The 16853-nt window shown below is 40.2% G+C and overlaps 1 protein-coding gene and 1 long non-coding RNA gene across 4 annotated transcripts in view; one reads left to right on the forward strand and one right to left on the reverse strand.

Moving 5' to 3' along the window:
* The window catches only part of RDX (radixin), a 60141-nt gene extending 49358 nt beyond the window's left edge, over positions 1 to 10783 (reverse strand). For 2 of the 3 annotated variants that reach the window (XM_064171278.1, XM_064171269.1), the window contains exons 1-2: positions 10537 to 10781; positions 2296 to 2369 (exon numbers count right to left, since the gene is read on the reverse strand). In XM_064171278.1, the coding sequence (XP_064027348.1) occupies positions 2296 to 2307 (12 nt within the window). In that variant the 5' untranslated portion in view covers positions 2308 to 2369; positions 10537 to 10781. Of the gene's footprint in view, positions 1 to 2295; positions 2370 to 10536 lie in introns of all 3 variants that reach the window. The other variant, XM_064171263.1, reaches the window with a different exon arrangement.
* A 39-nt stretch (positions 10784 to 10822) lies between these two features.
* Positions 10823 to 15296, forward strand: LOC135190222 (uncharacterized). The gene is made up of 2 exons (XR_010308457.1): positions 10823 to 11271; positions 11834 to 15296. It is a non-coding gene; the product is annotated as an uncharacterized LOC135190222 (long non-coding RNA).
* Positions 15297 to 16853: the final 1557 nt, after the last annotated feature.

The following is a 16853-nucleotide window of genomic DNA, read 5'->3' on the forward strand; positions in this document are numbered from 1 at the left end:
CTGTTTAGTTAATTTTGTCTGGAATATTACATAATTTTTCAATGTGAAAGCTAAACAACGAAACTGAAATATATGCCATCATTTTTCCTGTGGTTTAGTTTTTACTGATGTCATTAAACCTATACATAGATTAACTATTTCTTATGCATAAAAAAATGGAAAAAATTAAGTTGTACTTCACAGTTCACGTTATTTATAAAATGACCAGAATTCCTGAAACTATCAATTGGATCTTTACAGCAGAATCTGGAATAAAAATTATACAATACCTAAATAGGTCACAGTAATACAGAGAAGAAAGATAAAAAATAATACTGTCAATATTCTCCCCAGTTATGTTAACTGGGTTTTCTTAGTTCTTAGCCATGATTTTTTCATTAGCTTTCAGGTTAAAAGACTTCCAATAATTAGAAAACTGCAGAACACTGACAACATGTATTTCAACAGCTGTCACAAAAGAGAACAAAGAGTTGAAGAACAAATAGTTTCCGGACTGGAAGTACATTTGGTTGATGTGGATTGTCTTTAATGACAACTGGTAAGAGCTACAGAGAAAGAGACTTTCTGCAGTCCAGTACTGTAAAAACCTAGCAAACAGCACAACTCTTCCAAGAACAATGTTGGATTCATTAAACATAACCAGCAACCAGGCTCCTACAGACTCTGAAGTAGAGGTGAATAAAAGGAAAAAAAAAACAGTTTAAAAAGTAAAAGCTCCAAAGTGATCTAATATTTAAGAAACAGCCAGAGATCAAAATCTGAGGGTTTACCAGTAAAATTGATAGGCAAAATCTTCAGCATGCATGTAAGATCTTCATTCACGGATTAACAGTGTTAACTACAGCAGCCTGTTGCTTAAAAGAAGAGATCCATATGGTCTTTTGTTGTGAGAAATAAGATTTTATTACATTTCTAAATGGCTCCTCCTGCTTGGCTTCCCTTTAAGATCTCATATGCATCTACATGCCAACTTATGAGAGCTCTTAATAAAGACCCTCATGACAAGGAGAAAAAAAAATTATCTGTGTTGTGAGTACAGCTTTTCCTAAGACCCAGTAGCTAATTTCCATTCCTAGGGTGGATTGTGAGCTCTTCTGACACCTCTGCAATATCAGTTCTAAAGATACTGTTCTTCCTGTGAACAAGCATAAACTCTATTTCCTACAATTTTCTCAAGTCCTTAAAATAGAGGGAACCCTGACTGTCTAAATTTCATGGTTCCAAATTCAGAATTTAAAACCTCACACAAGGGTGTTTGTTTTAGTTTGTGTTTTTTTTTTGGTGTGTGGTTTTTTTTTCTCTAGTCATCACTTCTGTGACTTCATTGCTTTGCAGCTGCATAGAGCTGGGGGTTTCAGAAACCACAAGAGCTCACTGTGACTTTCTGGATTATTCCAGAACAGAGGTTCTAGCTCTTGAACAATCCCATGTTCACATTATTCATTGGGCTGTATTAGTTCCAAATACTGGTGTGCAATACACACTACCGATATTGGTAATCTCTGATTCATAGCTGAAACCCTTTACACATCTATATTCTCAGAAATACAATTTGCTCTGCTCATGGTTTACTACCTTGATGAAACAGTCTGAAGACTATTACACCAACCAACTGAGCTGAATCCTGACAATTCAGTTCCACTTCTGAATGATTTGCCTACTGGGCAGAGACAACCAGAAGTCATCTGACACAGGGCAGACAAAATGCTAAACTACCAATGTTACATCAGCAGCAAAAGAGTCAAGCTACTACACACAATTATAGAACTTTTTATCAAAACAAAAGATGGAGATTTCTTTTTCCTCTTGATACAAAGTAGATGAATGCTTAGACGAAATGAGATTAATAGAAGGCCACAAATACTGCTTACTTCCTCTAGGTTATGCTCTCTACTATGGCAAAACTACCACCCAACTTTGTTCTGTTGTTATCATACCTGATCCTTTACACGTGTTTTGTTTTCCCTTGCCAAATCCTTCCACTGATTTTCACATTATGTTCAATCAAGCTCAAATTATGCTTCCATTAACCACGACAGCCAAACGTACTCCAAGTTCATTGTAGTTTAAGTACTGCCCTCATCTCCACATGTACTCCATGTAACTTGAAGTACCAAGCTTTCCTGACCTTTTTTCACATGTTGGTACTAAACTATCCCAATTCCAATTGTACTTTATCAGATCTTATGAAATCCAAAAAAGACAGACTCAGAACAACTCGAACTACTAGAACATCATCATTCTAAAATGCAAAAACCCTGCTAGATTTTAGATGAGTGTAAAATATGCACTTACTGGTTTCGGCATTTTTCTTGGTTTTTTTTAGTGTCCTGTCCACTTAAAACCTTCTACCTTCCGTTTGTCTCCTTCTGTTAAAAACAAAATGAAGAGTTGTTTTAAAATTCAAGTAGATCAGAGCAAACAGCAGAAATTCCAAAGCATGTAAACAAGCACTCTACACATTCAAAATACTTTTTTCAGTAGATGACATACATAAAAAGCAGGTTAAGTTAGCCAGTATCAGAATCTCCCAACAGTAACCTTTTTAGTGTTAGTAGAATATTAATACACCATTAGAATAAAGAGGCAGTTCCCCAAATGTTAGAAGTTGTTTTAAAAGTTTTTATAATCAAAAATCTCCTAGCATTAAAACCCTTTAACAATATTTATGAGGAAGTAAAATTTGTACAAATAACTCCAAAGTTGCAATCTAATCTGTCAACTCTAATCACAGAAACAGCATGAGAACAAAAGAAAACTTCACAGTATCACAGTATCATCAGGGTTGGAAGAGACCTCACAGATCATCAAGTCCAACCCTTTACCACAGAGCTCAAGGCTAGACCATGGCACCAAGTGCCACGTCCAACCTTGCCTTGAAGTGCCCCAGGGACAGCGACTCCACCACCTCCGCGGGCAGCCCATTCCAGTGTCCAATGACTCTCTCAGTGAAGAACTTTCTCCTCACCTCCAGCCTAAATCTCCCCTGGCGCAGCCTGAGGCTGTGTCCTCTCGTTCTGGCGCTGGCCACCTGAGAGAAGAGAGCAACCTCCTCCTGGCCACAACCACCCCTCAGGTAGTTGTAGACAGCTATAAGGTCACCCCTGAGCCTCCTCTTCAACTTAACATGATACTTTGGGATGTGGCTTAATGGCCATTGTGGTGTGAGGTCGCCAGTTGGACTTGACAATCTTAGAGGACTTTTCCAGGCGAAATTATTCTATAACTGTAAAGTATCAAAGCCATATTGCACGTTTATAAAAGCATCTGGTTTTCTCACTGAAGGAATGATGTGGCCATTTTTCCCAAATGAAGAGAAACGGAAGCACACTACGTTAAAAAAAAGTGAGGAAGAAAAGCTACTTTGCTTAAAATAGTTTCAGTTTTTAAAAAAAACAGAAAGGCTGGAAGTTATGTCTATGTGGTACTGTTGTGTTCTGTTCCACAAGAGTTTTTATGACCTTAAAAAGAAAATTGCTTGCAACGTTACTAGCAGACAGCACCCTGCCTTCTTACCAATTCATTCTAACTCAGAGAAAAATAATCAGCTAGTCACCTTCTTGCACACTTTTACAGTCATTACTTCCATAAAACAGTCCTGTCACTGGTCTGCAAAGACTACCAAAGATGGCATAGCCTTCAAAAATATTAACTGAAATTACTTTTATACTAAGAAAAACAAAAGTGACATATTACTCAGAATAATCTGAGATTCCAGTCTTACAACTCCTTGACTACATCAAATAAGATTTTTAGAAGTGCTTAAAAATCAACAAAGAGAAAACCAAAATGTTTAGGCTAATTCATTTATCAAAAGCAAACTTCTGTATAAATGTTGTCTCATTTCTAAAGAACAATGCAAAGTATCATCATATGTATTAACAAAAGAAGTTATTTCTCCTTGATTCTTGGCAATAAAAATACAGCAAACATTAGAAACATTTGCACAGCAACCGAAGATGCATTAGCATTTAATTTTTTATTTCTCTTTAAAATCTGTAGAAACATGTTTGAGAAAAGGGTACTGTAAATAGACTTAAAAGAAAACAGAATTTAAGAAACATCAGAGTTGTTGGATGATAAAGAAGAAAATCACAGAATTAGCCACGTTGGAAAAGACCTCTGGGATCACTGAGTCGAATCTATCACCTTACCCACTCTCTGTCTGCCCTGTAAGATCCCTTCAAGTACTGGAAGGCCACTGTAAGGTCTCCCTTTATAATTGTTCTATTACTCATTCTAGAAACTCAAAGAGAACATCTGGGCTCCTCTCAGCACCATGTCTACTCCAGTTTTATTGCTGTTCCATTTGCCAGGTTGAAAAAGGCAGGCAGGGGACTGCATACAGCAGGGGGCCAGAGAATAAGTGAATGGCAGATATCAATAGGACATGGAGGCAAAACAGAGGCAAAATGAATGCTAAGACCAAAGATCACAGAAAGGGAGATATAGTATAATGCAGATACAGAGCAAATTTTGTTTAATGAAAAATCAACCTGAAAAATTAGAACAGTAGCTTTCAGTTACATTAATTATGATATAATGGCATAATTAATATAGCACAGGTAGAAAGGCTACATTTGCCTAGCAAAAGACAATTACATTCCAGTAGACTTTTCTTTTTTAAAAAAAATTATGAAAGATCCTGTAAAGTAATGAAGACTATCAGTAAGACTGCTATTCTAAGGTATTGTTCAGTATGTTTCTTGAAAATTGTGAAATTTCCTTCTATCCTATCCCTCCTTTCTTTAAACAATAAAAAAAAAGCTTTCAAGGGCAGGGAAAAGTTTCTTTGTGTGCCTATGACACCAGCTTCTCATAATATTCAGCAGCACATTTCCAATTCACAGAAGAAATGGTCCTCTCTACCTCAATGTACTCCTCTGAAAAACTCAAGTAGTAATCAAAGCAAGCTTGGCTCTAATATCTGCAGCCAGAGCTGCGCTAACTGCTGTGTTCACTTTCTTGACAGGAGACTCATTGCTTGCAAAACTGAAGGCAGACTAAAGCCCTAGAGTCAAATTCAGTTAATTAACAATGCAAAACCTAAATTTGATTCCCAGCCATTGTTTTGTGACAGTGCCAACTCAACAATACTACAAAAACTAGAGAGGGTACAAGTACTTTTATGTAGTGCTAGCTATATTAGCATTGAAAAGAAGGAGTACACTAAGGTAACTGCTAAGTACGTTCACTCTCCAGGAGACAAATGAGAGCAGATGGCACAAGGCTGAGATTTGTGTTTTCAGCTGAATACTTTGAGATCTTCCTAAAGAGAAAACATGTCTTTCACTTTAAGTCACTGCCAAAGCCTCATACATTTCACCACTGCAAGTTCTTCCATAAATATATTCAAACTTGTTGCTCTGGGTTTTACCCACACATTTGATAAAACTACTATCAACCAACCCTAAATTACTTATTTGAAAGCATAATTTAAAGCCTTAAGGTAATTTTCAGTATCAGAAATATGGGAGATTTACAGGGTAATTCTATGTCATGAAATCACAAGTGGTAGACATAATTTAAAGGAGTTTAGAGAAGTTATTCACAGTCAATAAAACAATGATATCAAAGAAAGCTATCAGCTAAAATTAAGAATCCTCTTGTGCATAACTAAAAAGAAATGCCATTGTCAGCTTCAGATCTAGTGGGCCTGATAAAGTATTCACAATGGTGAAGTATTTGCTGTAATACCCTACCTCCATTTCCTTAAATTTATTAAATTTGGTTCTTAGAGGCAGGCATTCTTGTTTCTATTTCAGGTCATACCTTGTGCCAAATGGTAAGAAAAAAAATTCAACTGGTAGGGACTACAACTTAAATTCATGGTCCATTGTTTCCATTTTATACATAACACCAAAATCATCGTGTGTCTATATGCTACTCAATTTCAAAACAGTATATTCATACAAACACCTTGCAACTATGTACTATAAGTATATAAAAATCAAAAAGTTTCACAGATTGCAAAATTGTGCAAAAATTTAAATAGAAAAAGCACTAAACAGAAAAATAACACCTGATGTTTCCCAATTATTAGCATCAGCTAACACTGAAAGCAATAAAACAAATTTAAGGAAAATATTTGGCCAAAAGAAAATAAAATCACTGCCAAAATACTGTGCATCACCACTAATATTACTGGAGTGGGAGTTCACTTCAGCTCCTTACCCATTTTCAACTAATTTATATTTAATGGATGCAACCATATGTTTTACTACATTTTTATCTTTGAAATAGTTACTCAGACTTACTTTTATCTTAACACTCAAATGAAACAGCATTGCAAATAGAGGGAAAAAACTCAGCCATCCAACCAGATTAGGAATGATATCCCTGTCACTTTCTGCATTCTGAAACCAGCCTGTGACCTAATGGACATAAAGGCTCATCACTTTGGCATTTCAATTGCCAAAGGTGCCTTTTCCAAGTCAGGATTAGCAGGGTTGTGACTATGCAGAGATCCTACTGCTACAACACTCCAGCCCTCAAGACCTTCATAAATATACACAAATACTCTGGATCCTGGACCAAATCACCAGAGTATCAGCAAGCTCTACATCATGAACAACAACAAAAAAAAAATCATCCAGAATTAAAAAAACTTTCTTGAAATTATGAGCTGTGATTTCAATTCATTTCATTGCAAGGCATCATCCATGTTTCCAGTTATGTCACAGAAGCCAACAAATAAAGCAATTGTTGAAAGATGACAAAGAAAGCTTTCTTCAGAAAATGATGGTGCATAAAATGCTTGATGCCAAAATTCTGTCAAATAATTTATGCAGCAGCTGTTTTCAAAAGAAACATTCATACACAATAGCCATGGGTCTGAGGTCAGGTGAGGATGGGATAGGAGGAAGAAGGCTTAGGCAGAATGCCTGTCCAGAGCAAAACTAACCCTCAAAAGCAGGAAACCTATCTGACTGAGCTGAAGACCTTCTCTCAGAAGCAGTCATATCAGCAGTGTGCATCCTAAATTCTATCAAGAGCTTCTTTCTTTTTTTTTTCTAGATAGAGGTGGCAGAGCCCAGAGAGCTTCACCCACAGCAATATAACCAACTCATTTACTTAAAGGAACTTATTTTAAATTAATATTTTTTTTTTTCTTTTTCAAGCCTTACACATTTCCAATTTTTGTGATACCTAAAACGTTTAGAACTTTGGGAAGGCAGCAACAGGCAACTTACAGGCCACTGTACTTGACTAACTGGTCTCAGTTTTCTACAAAAACTTCTCTCTGCTCCAAAGCAGCCTGTGAACAACCTGCAGGGCAACTACCTTTCACACTAACAGCTCCCTAATGATACGCCTGCAGCAGTCCAATAAAGAAGTTCATTTGCCACAGACCTTCTGCATGCATCTTTTTCAGACAGAGAAGTGGTCTGCATAACTGTCTGTGATGTAAGCAAACTAAGGAGAGGCTGAAACAAGCTAGCTACCTTACAAAAAAGCAAAATAATAAAAACCAAGAAGCTAGATTTCCCCCAGCCCCCCCTTCCCTGAAATACTTGAGCTTTCTGTGTCTCTGAAAAATAACTGCAATATAGGCAGTACAACTGTTATGCGTTAGATGTATTTGTAGTTTAATATATCTCGAAGAGTGAAGTGCTTCCAGAGTTCCCGAGAACTTCCAAAGCACAAGTGAAAACTTGGCAGCTGCCAACACAATAGTTAAAAGGCAACACTTGCAGCTTTACCAGTAATAAACCGGTATTCTACAGGTGTGCCAAACAATTTACATACAGTTAATATTTATTACATTTTAATAACCTTAATTTCAATTTCTAGCTTCAGAATACCTAACTGCACTATCTAAATGAATTTTTGGAAAGCCTGACAGTGGCAGCATGGCCAGTCTTCCCCTGGACCTCTGATATATACAAGAAAAATAAAATTTGAGAAGTATGACTGATTTAAGCACTCTGTTGTTTCAAAGTGAAACAAACTTTTCTGTAAAATTACAGCTACCAAAGAATTATGACATAACCAAAACTTTGGGTAATCCCCTTTCAAAATCAGGTGTTACATTTTTTTGATGACACTGTTAAGTCCCTTAGAACTAGTTCCACAGAATAAAGGAAATTTATGAATATGAACTGGCCACTCACATCAGTCTCCTAGGTAGGGTTCTCAACACTAGTGTCAGAGCAGTAACTAGTTCTTCAGTAGAAATGTTTCAGTGTAAAGATTAACAAGTGACTTTTAAGGCCAATGTAATGTTTGTTTTTCCTTGTACTATATAACTTGAAGGTTCCATTTCAAAGTGATTAATAAATATCTAAAGGAGAAAGGGAAATAAAAAGCTAAATTCAAAGCACTGGTAAGAATGAGCTTACCAGTAATATTAGCCCACAGATGCAACCCTTCAGTGCTGAAAGGAGTTTACCTAGGTACCTTCAACTGCAACATACACGGAGTGCTGCTTTAATGGATCAGTATCTTTCAACAATCAGGACCTTCTTCACAAGTTTGTATAAAGCTTTGTTTACATTTACAGACTTGAAAATCCTCTCTTTCCTCTACTCCCACAGACTCCTAATGCAATACAAAGTGATAGGACAGCTTTGATGCATTTAACACATTCAATGAAAGCACTATCTTAAATAACTTCCCTCTCCACCTCTGCCAACAGAAGTATCCCTTCTTAAAAAAAAGCAGAGTAAGGCTGTTAAGAGAGCAGGCAATAGCTAAAGTAACATTCTTTACCAGGCACTGCCTTCTAATATCAAAACCCTCTACCTTTGTATCTTGTACATTATTTCTCTTTTCAGATGTACCTGATTTTCTGTGAACCAACTCTTTTCTAGCAGTTGCATTACCATTAAACCCTGCAATGCTCTCTACTGCAGGGACAGAGAGTGAGATCAGAATTCTTTCTGTCATCTCTACAAACACTTGTGTATCTTTTTAGTCAGCACCCAAGTAAAACTCTCTGGACAGCTCCTGGCATGTCATACCATGTAATTTTTTGTGTCTTCTCTAAAGATATTTGTTGTACTTCTGCTCTCTAGTCTCCCAACCCAATAGAAGAGCTGTGTCACTTCAGCACAAAGCTTGGAAATAGGCCACTGCCCTGCAATTGCCATTCGCTGGGAAGTTGCTTATCTGGGAACACTGAACTGACTCGTAGTTTATTTTTCTCACAGCCCCTCTTATGCTAAATCAATAGATCAATAGAGGTAAGTCTTGTAATCCAATAAACAGTTACTACTTGTCTCATATCTTTAACAACTAAAACACTTGCTCATCACAGTAGACATGTTACTGTGTACCAACTCCACGTCTCCCCTCGCAACACACATTGCCCGGCAACACTGTGCCAACGCACTATATGAAAGCTGACAGCAACAATGGTATTTCTACAATCTTCTGAATATGTCAAGCACTGTGCAGGCTGATGCACCTTCAAAACACTGCTGTGACATAAACAAGATGACAAGCACAGTAAAAAAGAGTAAGATGCAGGGACACATCTGAGACCTAACACAAACCAGTCACGAAGGAGGAATGAATTAAAACTCAGACCTGTAATTTTAATAAGTCAGGTTAAACAACAACAGGGGAAAAAAGGCATCTTTTTAAAGCCTGTACCAGAAAGAAGAACATGAAATACTTGTCTAGGTTGCTGCACAGACTGGAAAAGACAGCTTAATAGCACCTTACAACCGATTTGATTAGTCGTGTTGGCAAAAAAATCCAAAAAGAGTTTTTTTTTCTCGCGTTCAAATTAAGAAAAGTGACAAAAGAGAAACGAACTCCACAAAGCTGAAATTAAAACCCCTTATCTGAGCTAGACTTTAAGCGGCAAGGTTAATTACAAATGCCCACGACTTGTACAAAACATTAATCCATTCAAAAAAACAATGCACAAAGGCTCATTCAGAGCCGCTGTGCCCATTACGTCGGTCAGTACTTAAGGACTCCAAAAATGTGCGTTTGTTGAAAACAATAGACAGCAACAGATGCTTCACAGCACTTGTTTATGAAGTAATTCCTTATTATTCTTCTACGCTGCTACAGTCAGCTGGCCGAGCCGACTGCCACATGTCTACGGTAACCTCAAGAGCCACGACGCTCGGGAACATGAATAATACAGAGAGGGGCTGCGCGGCATAGGCACGCCGAGGGCGCGCTCCCGGGGCTTCCCCGACAAAGCGCCCGCCCTCCACCCCCTCGCGGCGGCGGGGGAGCCAGCCAGACCCCCGCCTCGGGGGCGGCAAGCCCCGTACGCGAGCAGCGCGTTGCAACGCCGCGTTGCCGCTGCAACAAGTCGCCTCGCTGCGCGCTGGTCTCCCCCGCCCCCCGAGGGCTGCGGGAAAGCTGCCTCCTCAAGCCCCCGACGGCGCGGCAGAGGAGCGGGCCTCCACGGCCGCGGCCCACCACCCCCGCATTGCCCTCCGGGGAGCCGCGGCGGGGCAGACCCCGCCCCCGCGCCCGCTGACAACCTCCCGCGCTCCCCTCGCCTAAGCACCCCGTCGGGCCAGCGCAGCACCGGCTTTGGCACGGCCGATCCCGGTGCCCCCACCTCACCTGGGGTTCCGCTCCCCCGTGAGCGGGTCACCACTCCGCGGCGTCGGGCGGTGGGGGGGACGGGACGCCGGGGTAGGGTGCTCGGTGCGGCGCTCTCCACTCCTCGTGGGGCAGGGCGATGTCGTGTGCGTGCGTGTCCCCCCCGCCGCGCAGCTCCCCCCTCGCAGACGGGGCAGCAAGCGCTGCGGGGCCACCCCGTGCTGCTGGCGGCGCCGCCGGGGACGAGGCACCAAGCGCTGCCGCCGCTGACAGCTCTGCAATATGGCGGCGACCGCCGCCGTACAGATTTTCCCCCTATCAGATGTTGCTTCTGCGCCCGCACTGGGCATGCGCAAGGCGCCAGGGCATGCGCGTCAGGGGGGCGAAGCCGCTGCCCGTAGTGCCGGCGCTGGCGGAGGGGCGCGGGGGTGGCAGTGCGTGAAAGGAGCTGTGTGAGGAGACAGCGGCCAAGGTGCCCACGGGAGTCGGGGCTGATAAGAGCTTTCATAGAGTTCCAACGGTGGTAACAAACGGAGTTGCTGTGAGGAGAGGGCGTCGAGCACCCACCCTGCCAGACAAGTGTCCAGGACACGGCGGCCCGAGGCACCCCAGAGCCGGCAGTGCGCTTTGGCCCTCTGCATGTTCGGTCTGAACCCGCTCTGGCAAACACGAGTGCCCCGCTGAAATCGCCCGAGGCCAGCTCGACCCGCGCACGTCTGCTTGCCCAGCGGTCCTCGAAAGCCTCTGCTGACAAAAGTGAGGAGAAGACGAGTAGAGCTCTCCCGTGAGCACAGCCGGCTCCAAAGGCAGAGGGGAAAGGAAAGCTTGAGGCCGGGAGGGGGCAGCGGGTAGCGTGGCTGTTTCTCATTCAAAGCCCCGCCAGGAAGTACTCGCCTCCTTTTTGGCTGGAGAGGAAAAGGCAGGCGCCTAGTTCAGGGGGCCTTGTGGGCGCAATAGGCGCGGCTGGGGCGTGGTAGCGAGCTGCGGGTGGTTGGGCAGATAGAGGGGCACGGGCCTGTCGATGGCACCAGTGGGGAGGGACGTAGTGAGCTGGAACGGGATTCGAGTTGCGGTGAGTTAGGGGATGAGAAGGGTCAAGCAGTCATGACTGAAGCTGTGATGGCTGGCTCTTGGGAAAAGAGAAGCCTTCAGAGAAAGAACACATCATGTAGTTTGAACGGAGAGTGCTGTCTCTGCCTTCTCATTGAAGTGATAAGTCTTTAGTTCCATTTTCATCATTCAAATGGAAGAAAGAATCAGGCTGAGGGGTGGGAATGCACTGTTTTAAGTATAGATATTTTAATTTCTTCTTGGACAGTCCCAAAAGGGAGTGAAGAAAACTGGAATCCCTCTGCAGGAAAGAGGTTGAGGCAGTCCTAACCCTCGCTGGCTTTTGCAATTTATTTTTGTTTGCAAGAAAGTGAAGGTGCTCCACGAGCTCTGTGGCAGCATGACCAGGGAGGCCAAAACAGCAAAGCTCAGTGCAAAGGGATCCACTTGAGCTACCAACTCTGAGTCATGCAGCTGCTATTAATACACCTCGCCCTCTGGCTGTCCGATAAAGAAGGGAAGGTTGGAGGAAGAACTAAGAAGAATTTTCAGTTAAAGCTGCTTTTAAAAGAATAATAACATTTTAGGATGAATCGAAGGTTGGGAGAAAGAGAGGATGAGGAGAGCAGCCTGGCAAACAAGAAGGAGCAATCTTCCAGAGAATCTGTGAGAACCTTACCAACTAAATTTTTAAAATTTTTTTGGACAAATTTTTAAAAACATTCCAATAAACTAGACTGCATAACACAGTCTGTGATGAAATTAAATAGAATTGCGTATGAGTGGGTTTAATTGCTTCTAGAGACATTTATTGAGTGTAACCTGTGATGATTTTATGTGTTTTATAGTGTATTTCAAGCAGGCATTTCTCTAGCAGCCATCACCACAGAACCTGAACATCTCAGTCTATTAAAGGTATGTGCAGTTTGCTCCCGTGGGCTAAAATTTCAGTTCTATCTTTGTTTATGCCATTTTATCCCAAGTAAGAAGTAAGAGTGTCTGATGCTTCCTTCTCTGTTGTTCTTCATCGTGGACATCCTGGCGTGAAGCTGAATATTTTCCAATACATTAAACTTCTGAAGTGTCTTGCAGCCTCTGCAGATACGCAGTTCCACTGACCAGATGCTCTTAGTATGCAACATACTCTTCCCTGTTCAGACAACCTTTCCCTGCAGGTCAGAGTAAGTTCCAAGGGAAATGAAAAAAACCTCAGGGAAAACCAAACCCTGTTTCATTCAGTCACCTAAAAAGATTGTCTTGGATTCAGTGCAGTGCACAGATAAAATGTGTTTACTTTAGCTGACTGAATTAGAGGCTCATTTTTCTTCCAAAATAGTCTATTGTGAGCTGGCTCAAACATAGGATTATTGCACTAGGACATGGTTTCTTGATAGCATGTGAAGAAAGTTCTTTCAATTTGTGCATTATCGCCAGAGGATATGCTTTATCTCTTATCCTATTACATGAAGAATATTATTGCTCAAAAATGTCAAGGTAAATAATAGCCTTATCTTTCTTGTCAACAGTATAATGTGGTTTTCTTCTCACCTTGCTTCCTCAACAAGGTGTAAAGTTGCAGTTTGTCTGATAAAACAGGGCAGTAAAAACAGAGGTGTAGTTAGGGATCGGATCCTTTTTAACCATGAAACTGAAACTACAGGCAATAAAGAGAGCTTTCAGATACTCATATCAACTTAAATTACACTGTTCTGTAAGAGGTAGGTTATAAAGATAAAGTTAATGATAAGGATGCCATAACTGCCAGAAACAAAAGATTGTCTTCCAGCAGTAATGCCAAAATACAGCTCTTTGTGGAGACACTCCCTTCCCCCCCCCAAAAAAAAAAAAAAAGCCTAAACAACCAAGCTTTAAATTTCTTTGCACTGAGGAATCAATCCTGGAATCGCATTTGAAAGTGAAGATTTCTGGGCCAGTGCTTCTTTCCTTTTTCAGTTCATCTGCAAAGGCATAAAGCATTACTCGGTGAATATCCAGTTGTGTGTTAGAATTTACTCTTATTAAAGTTCATTGTACTACCTAAGGGATGTTTACTGGACAGGACATTTTGGAAAGGAGAAGCAATTTATGATTCTTCTTTTTTTTTATCTTAAATGGTATGCAACATACTTTTATTTTTTCATTCAATAAGGATTTGTGACATCAGCTAGGATAGAAGTATAGTTCTGCCCATATTATGGCCCTAAGATGAAAAGTTATACATGGACTTAGTGTACAAGTCTGGAAGCTAGCCACTGTGGCTGGGAATATTTATGCATATGACTCAACACACATACTCATCTATTAATATGTTTACAGAAGCAGACCTTACATAGTCTAAAAATCACAGGGTAATTTTATTATTACTAATTGTATGGTTTAAACCCAAATTGTTTATTCTTTTGTTAGTATTTGAATAACACTGTTACCTTAATGAACATCAATTGTACTTATTTTTCCAATCATTATATTAGAGTGCCTTTTAAAATCTTTGCTAGAAGCAAATGGAACTGAAAGAATGTGGTGGTTATTAGATTAATCCAATTCACAGATACTTTAAATATTTCATGAAACTACAATAAATGTCTGGTGTAGTAGTTTTTATATCTCTTGTTAAATTTGCCTGTCATTTACAATAAAATGTATCTAACTCCAGAAAGTATTTTTCATACATTATTAAAATACTAGATTTCAATAAAAATATAAAGGTTCCAGTAGCAACATTGAGCATTCCAAGTTGCCCTTATTGCATGCATACATATAATCTCTGCTTTGATCAAGTTCAAAGGCATAATATGGTATGAGTCTGGAGGGATTTATCCCTTTCCTTTCCAAAATACCATAGCTGTGCGAAGCTCACTTAGTTGTCCTTCAGTACCATGATCCTCCAGTTAGCAGCACCTCCACAATCCTCCGCTCCAGAGAAGAAGTCAAGGAATCCAAATCCAGGACTCTTCAGCTGGAATAATCCCTTGCAGGAGCATTCAGATGAAGGACCTGGTGTGCAGATGGAAGCTACATGAAGGAGAGATTCTTCTTCCTCATCAGAAAAACACAAGAAACACAAAGGATAAATCAGCACCTGAAAGCCTGATCAAAACACCTGAAAACCAGCAGTCAGGATAATCTAATGAACTGCTGTGCTGGCAGTTGGCTTGGTGTCAAACTATTCTGCCATTTTAGTTTAATAACCTAGCTGAGGAGGCTTATCCTCTGACATTGACATTGAAACTTGGCTGTCCAGCAGACACATTTACCATTGAAAATCTGTAAGGTTGTTTGCAAAAGCTTTATCCTGAGGCCAAATGAATTCCTGCCAATGAAAGACTTAAAGAGGCCACTGCTTCTCTTCATGAATTTGCCCATGAGAAGCAGAAATGTTACACTGGCCTAGAGTCTGGATGAGTGAAAAGCCCAACAGCTTTATCACCAAGCATCTCTCAGATGTCAGAACCTTTTCCAATGACATGTCTTTGTGCTTCTGGACATTCGGTCTCTGGTACTACAGCAAAGATAACCACAGTTGTGTCAGCCTATCTTAGGGCCAAATTTTACTACCTTTACTGCTCAAGACAGGAAGCAGTAAAATCACATGTAAAGGAGTTCAAATACAGTTCTTAATAGTTCCTTCTAAGTGAACCAATGTATCCATCCCTGTGGTAATAATTTGCTAATACACAAAATATGTATTATGCAGTCTTTGCATTCAATCTATTTCAATTACCATCATTTTATGATTTGGTTTTGTAACTGTTGGTAACTGCACAAGGGTCAAGTTAACAAGCTGCTTTGCAGTTAAGGTTGGGACAGGCTGTCTGATTTACTGTATTTGAGAAGAGACATCATCTGCTAATGTCACTGCTCTTGTGTCACGTCACCCAAACATGCCTTCACTGATACATAAGGTTGTCATCTAACAGCTGACACTTCACTGCAGTTCCTGCTTCTGGCCACTTCGTGTGTTTATCTCATTCACAGTTACAATTATTATGACAAGTACAAGTTGTTCCTCAATGGCAGCATTGTTTTTTTAGTGACAGCGTTTATATTAGTTGTAACGTGGCTGTAGCTGGGTCACATCCATGGCACTAGAAATCAAAGTAAATGATAATCATGGAGGTATTCACTTCAGTGAAATAATGGCAAGTATTTATAATGAAATAAAATTTGATGTAAAGTACTAGGGAGAGTTTAACCAATCCAGACAACAGTCACTTTAATAAAACTATTTCTGTGGGGGAAAAAGAAAAAGGAATGTGGTTACCAAGGAGTTGGACGCAAGTGTTTTAAAGCTTGAAAAATATATACAACTGTTGGAGCTGAAGCAAATGCTTTTGGTTTTGTTTGTTTTTCTACAGCATATGCACACTGTTCTGAGATACAGACATACAATTTGGTGCATAAAGAAAATCACATTAGAAAGTAGAGCTTTTTACTAGGAATAAGTCACTGAAGTATTTCTAGGTCCTGAATCCTTCTAATTTTACTGCATTTACTTGACTTCCTTATTAATAAGTAGAAATAGGAAAGACTGTTGAAGGAGAGTTAATTTTCAGGCAAAATACATTCTCAAGCCTTTCTGTCATCTGAGATATCGTCATATGGAAAATTGGTCAAATGTTCTACCAGAATGGACATGTCAAAACCTCAAAATAGAGGTCCACCTTTCCATTCAACTCAAGCCAAATACAGTAGATAAGACTCCTTTTTTTTTAAGATGGGCATTTTGTGGAATATTTTTATATATTTGGAGAAAAAGAGTGAAAACTAAAGTAGACTGTTAGGCTTTGTCTTTTCCAGATACAGGACATTTTTGATAGCATGCCAGTGGCATCACAAAAGATGAAAAAATGCCTGCAGAACCAAAGGATACAAACACCTCATCCCTTCTTTAAAGGGGATATTCCAGAGGAGTCTTCCTCCAACCCACTTTTATTACACAATTAGAAGAAAGCAACAATTTCTGTCAAAGTTGTTTTCAGCTAAACTCTGTGTAGCCCTTAATCACAAAACTCTAATGAAGAAAACAGTAGGGGGAAAAAAAGTCCTAGCATGAGAATTATGTCAAGAAGTAGAGGCTGAATACAATTCCTCTCTTGTTTTAAATGCTGTGCCTCCACTGGAATCGCTGGCTTGTTTCAGAGTTAATCTGCTAGAACTGAGTACAAGGTCGTAAGTCCAGAGACATTCTGGGCTTCTGAAGGAATTTAGCTTGTATTAGCAAAAGCATGTGTCATTAAAAGCAGCTACAGCTCCACTGTTTGAAATGGATACCACCACAGATTCTATTT

This window comes from Pogoniulus pusillus, chromosome 3 (genome assembly GCF_015220805.1).
Source record: "Pogoniulus pusillus isolate bPogPus1 chromosome 3, bPogPus1.pri, whole genome shotgun sequence".
Lineage (NCBI taxonomy): Eukaryota > Metazoa > Chordata > Aves > Piciformes > Lybiidae > Pogoniulus > Pogoniulus pusillus.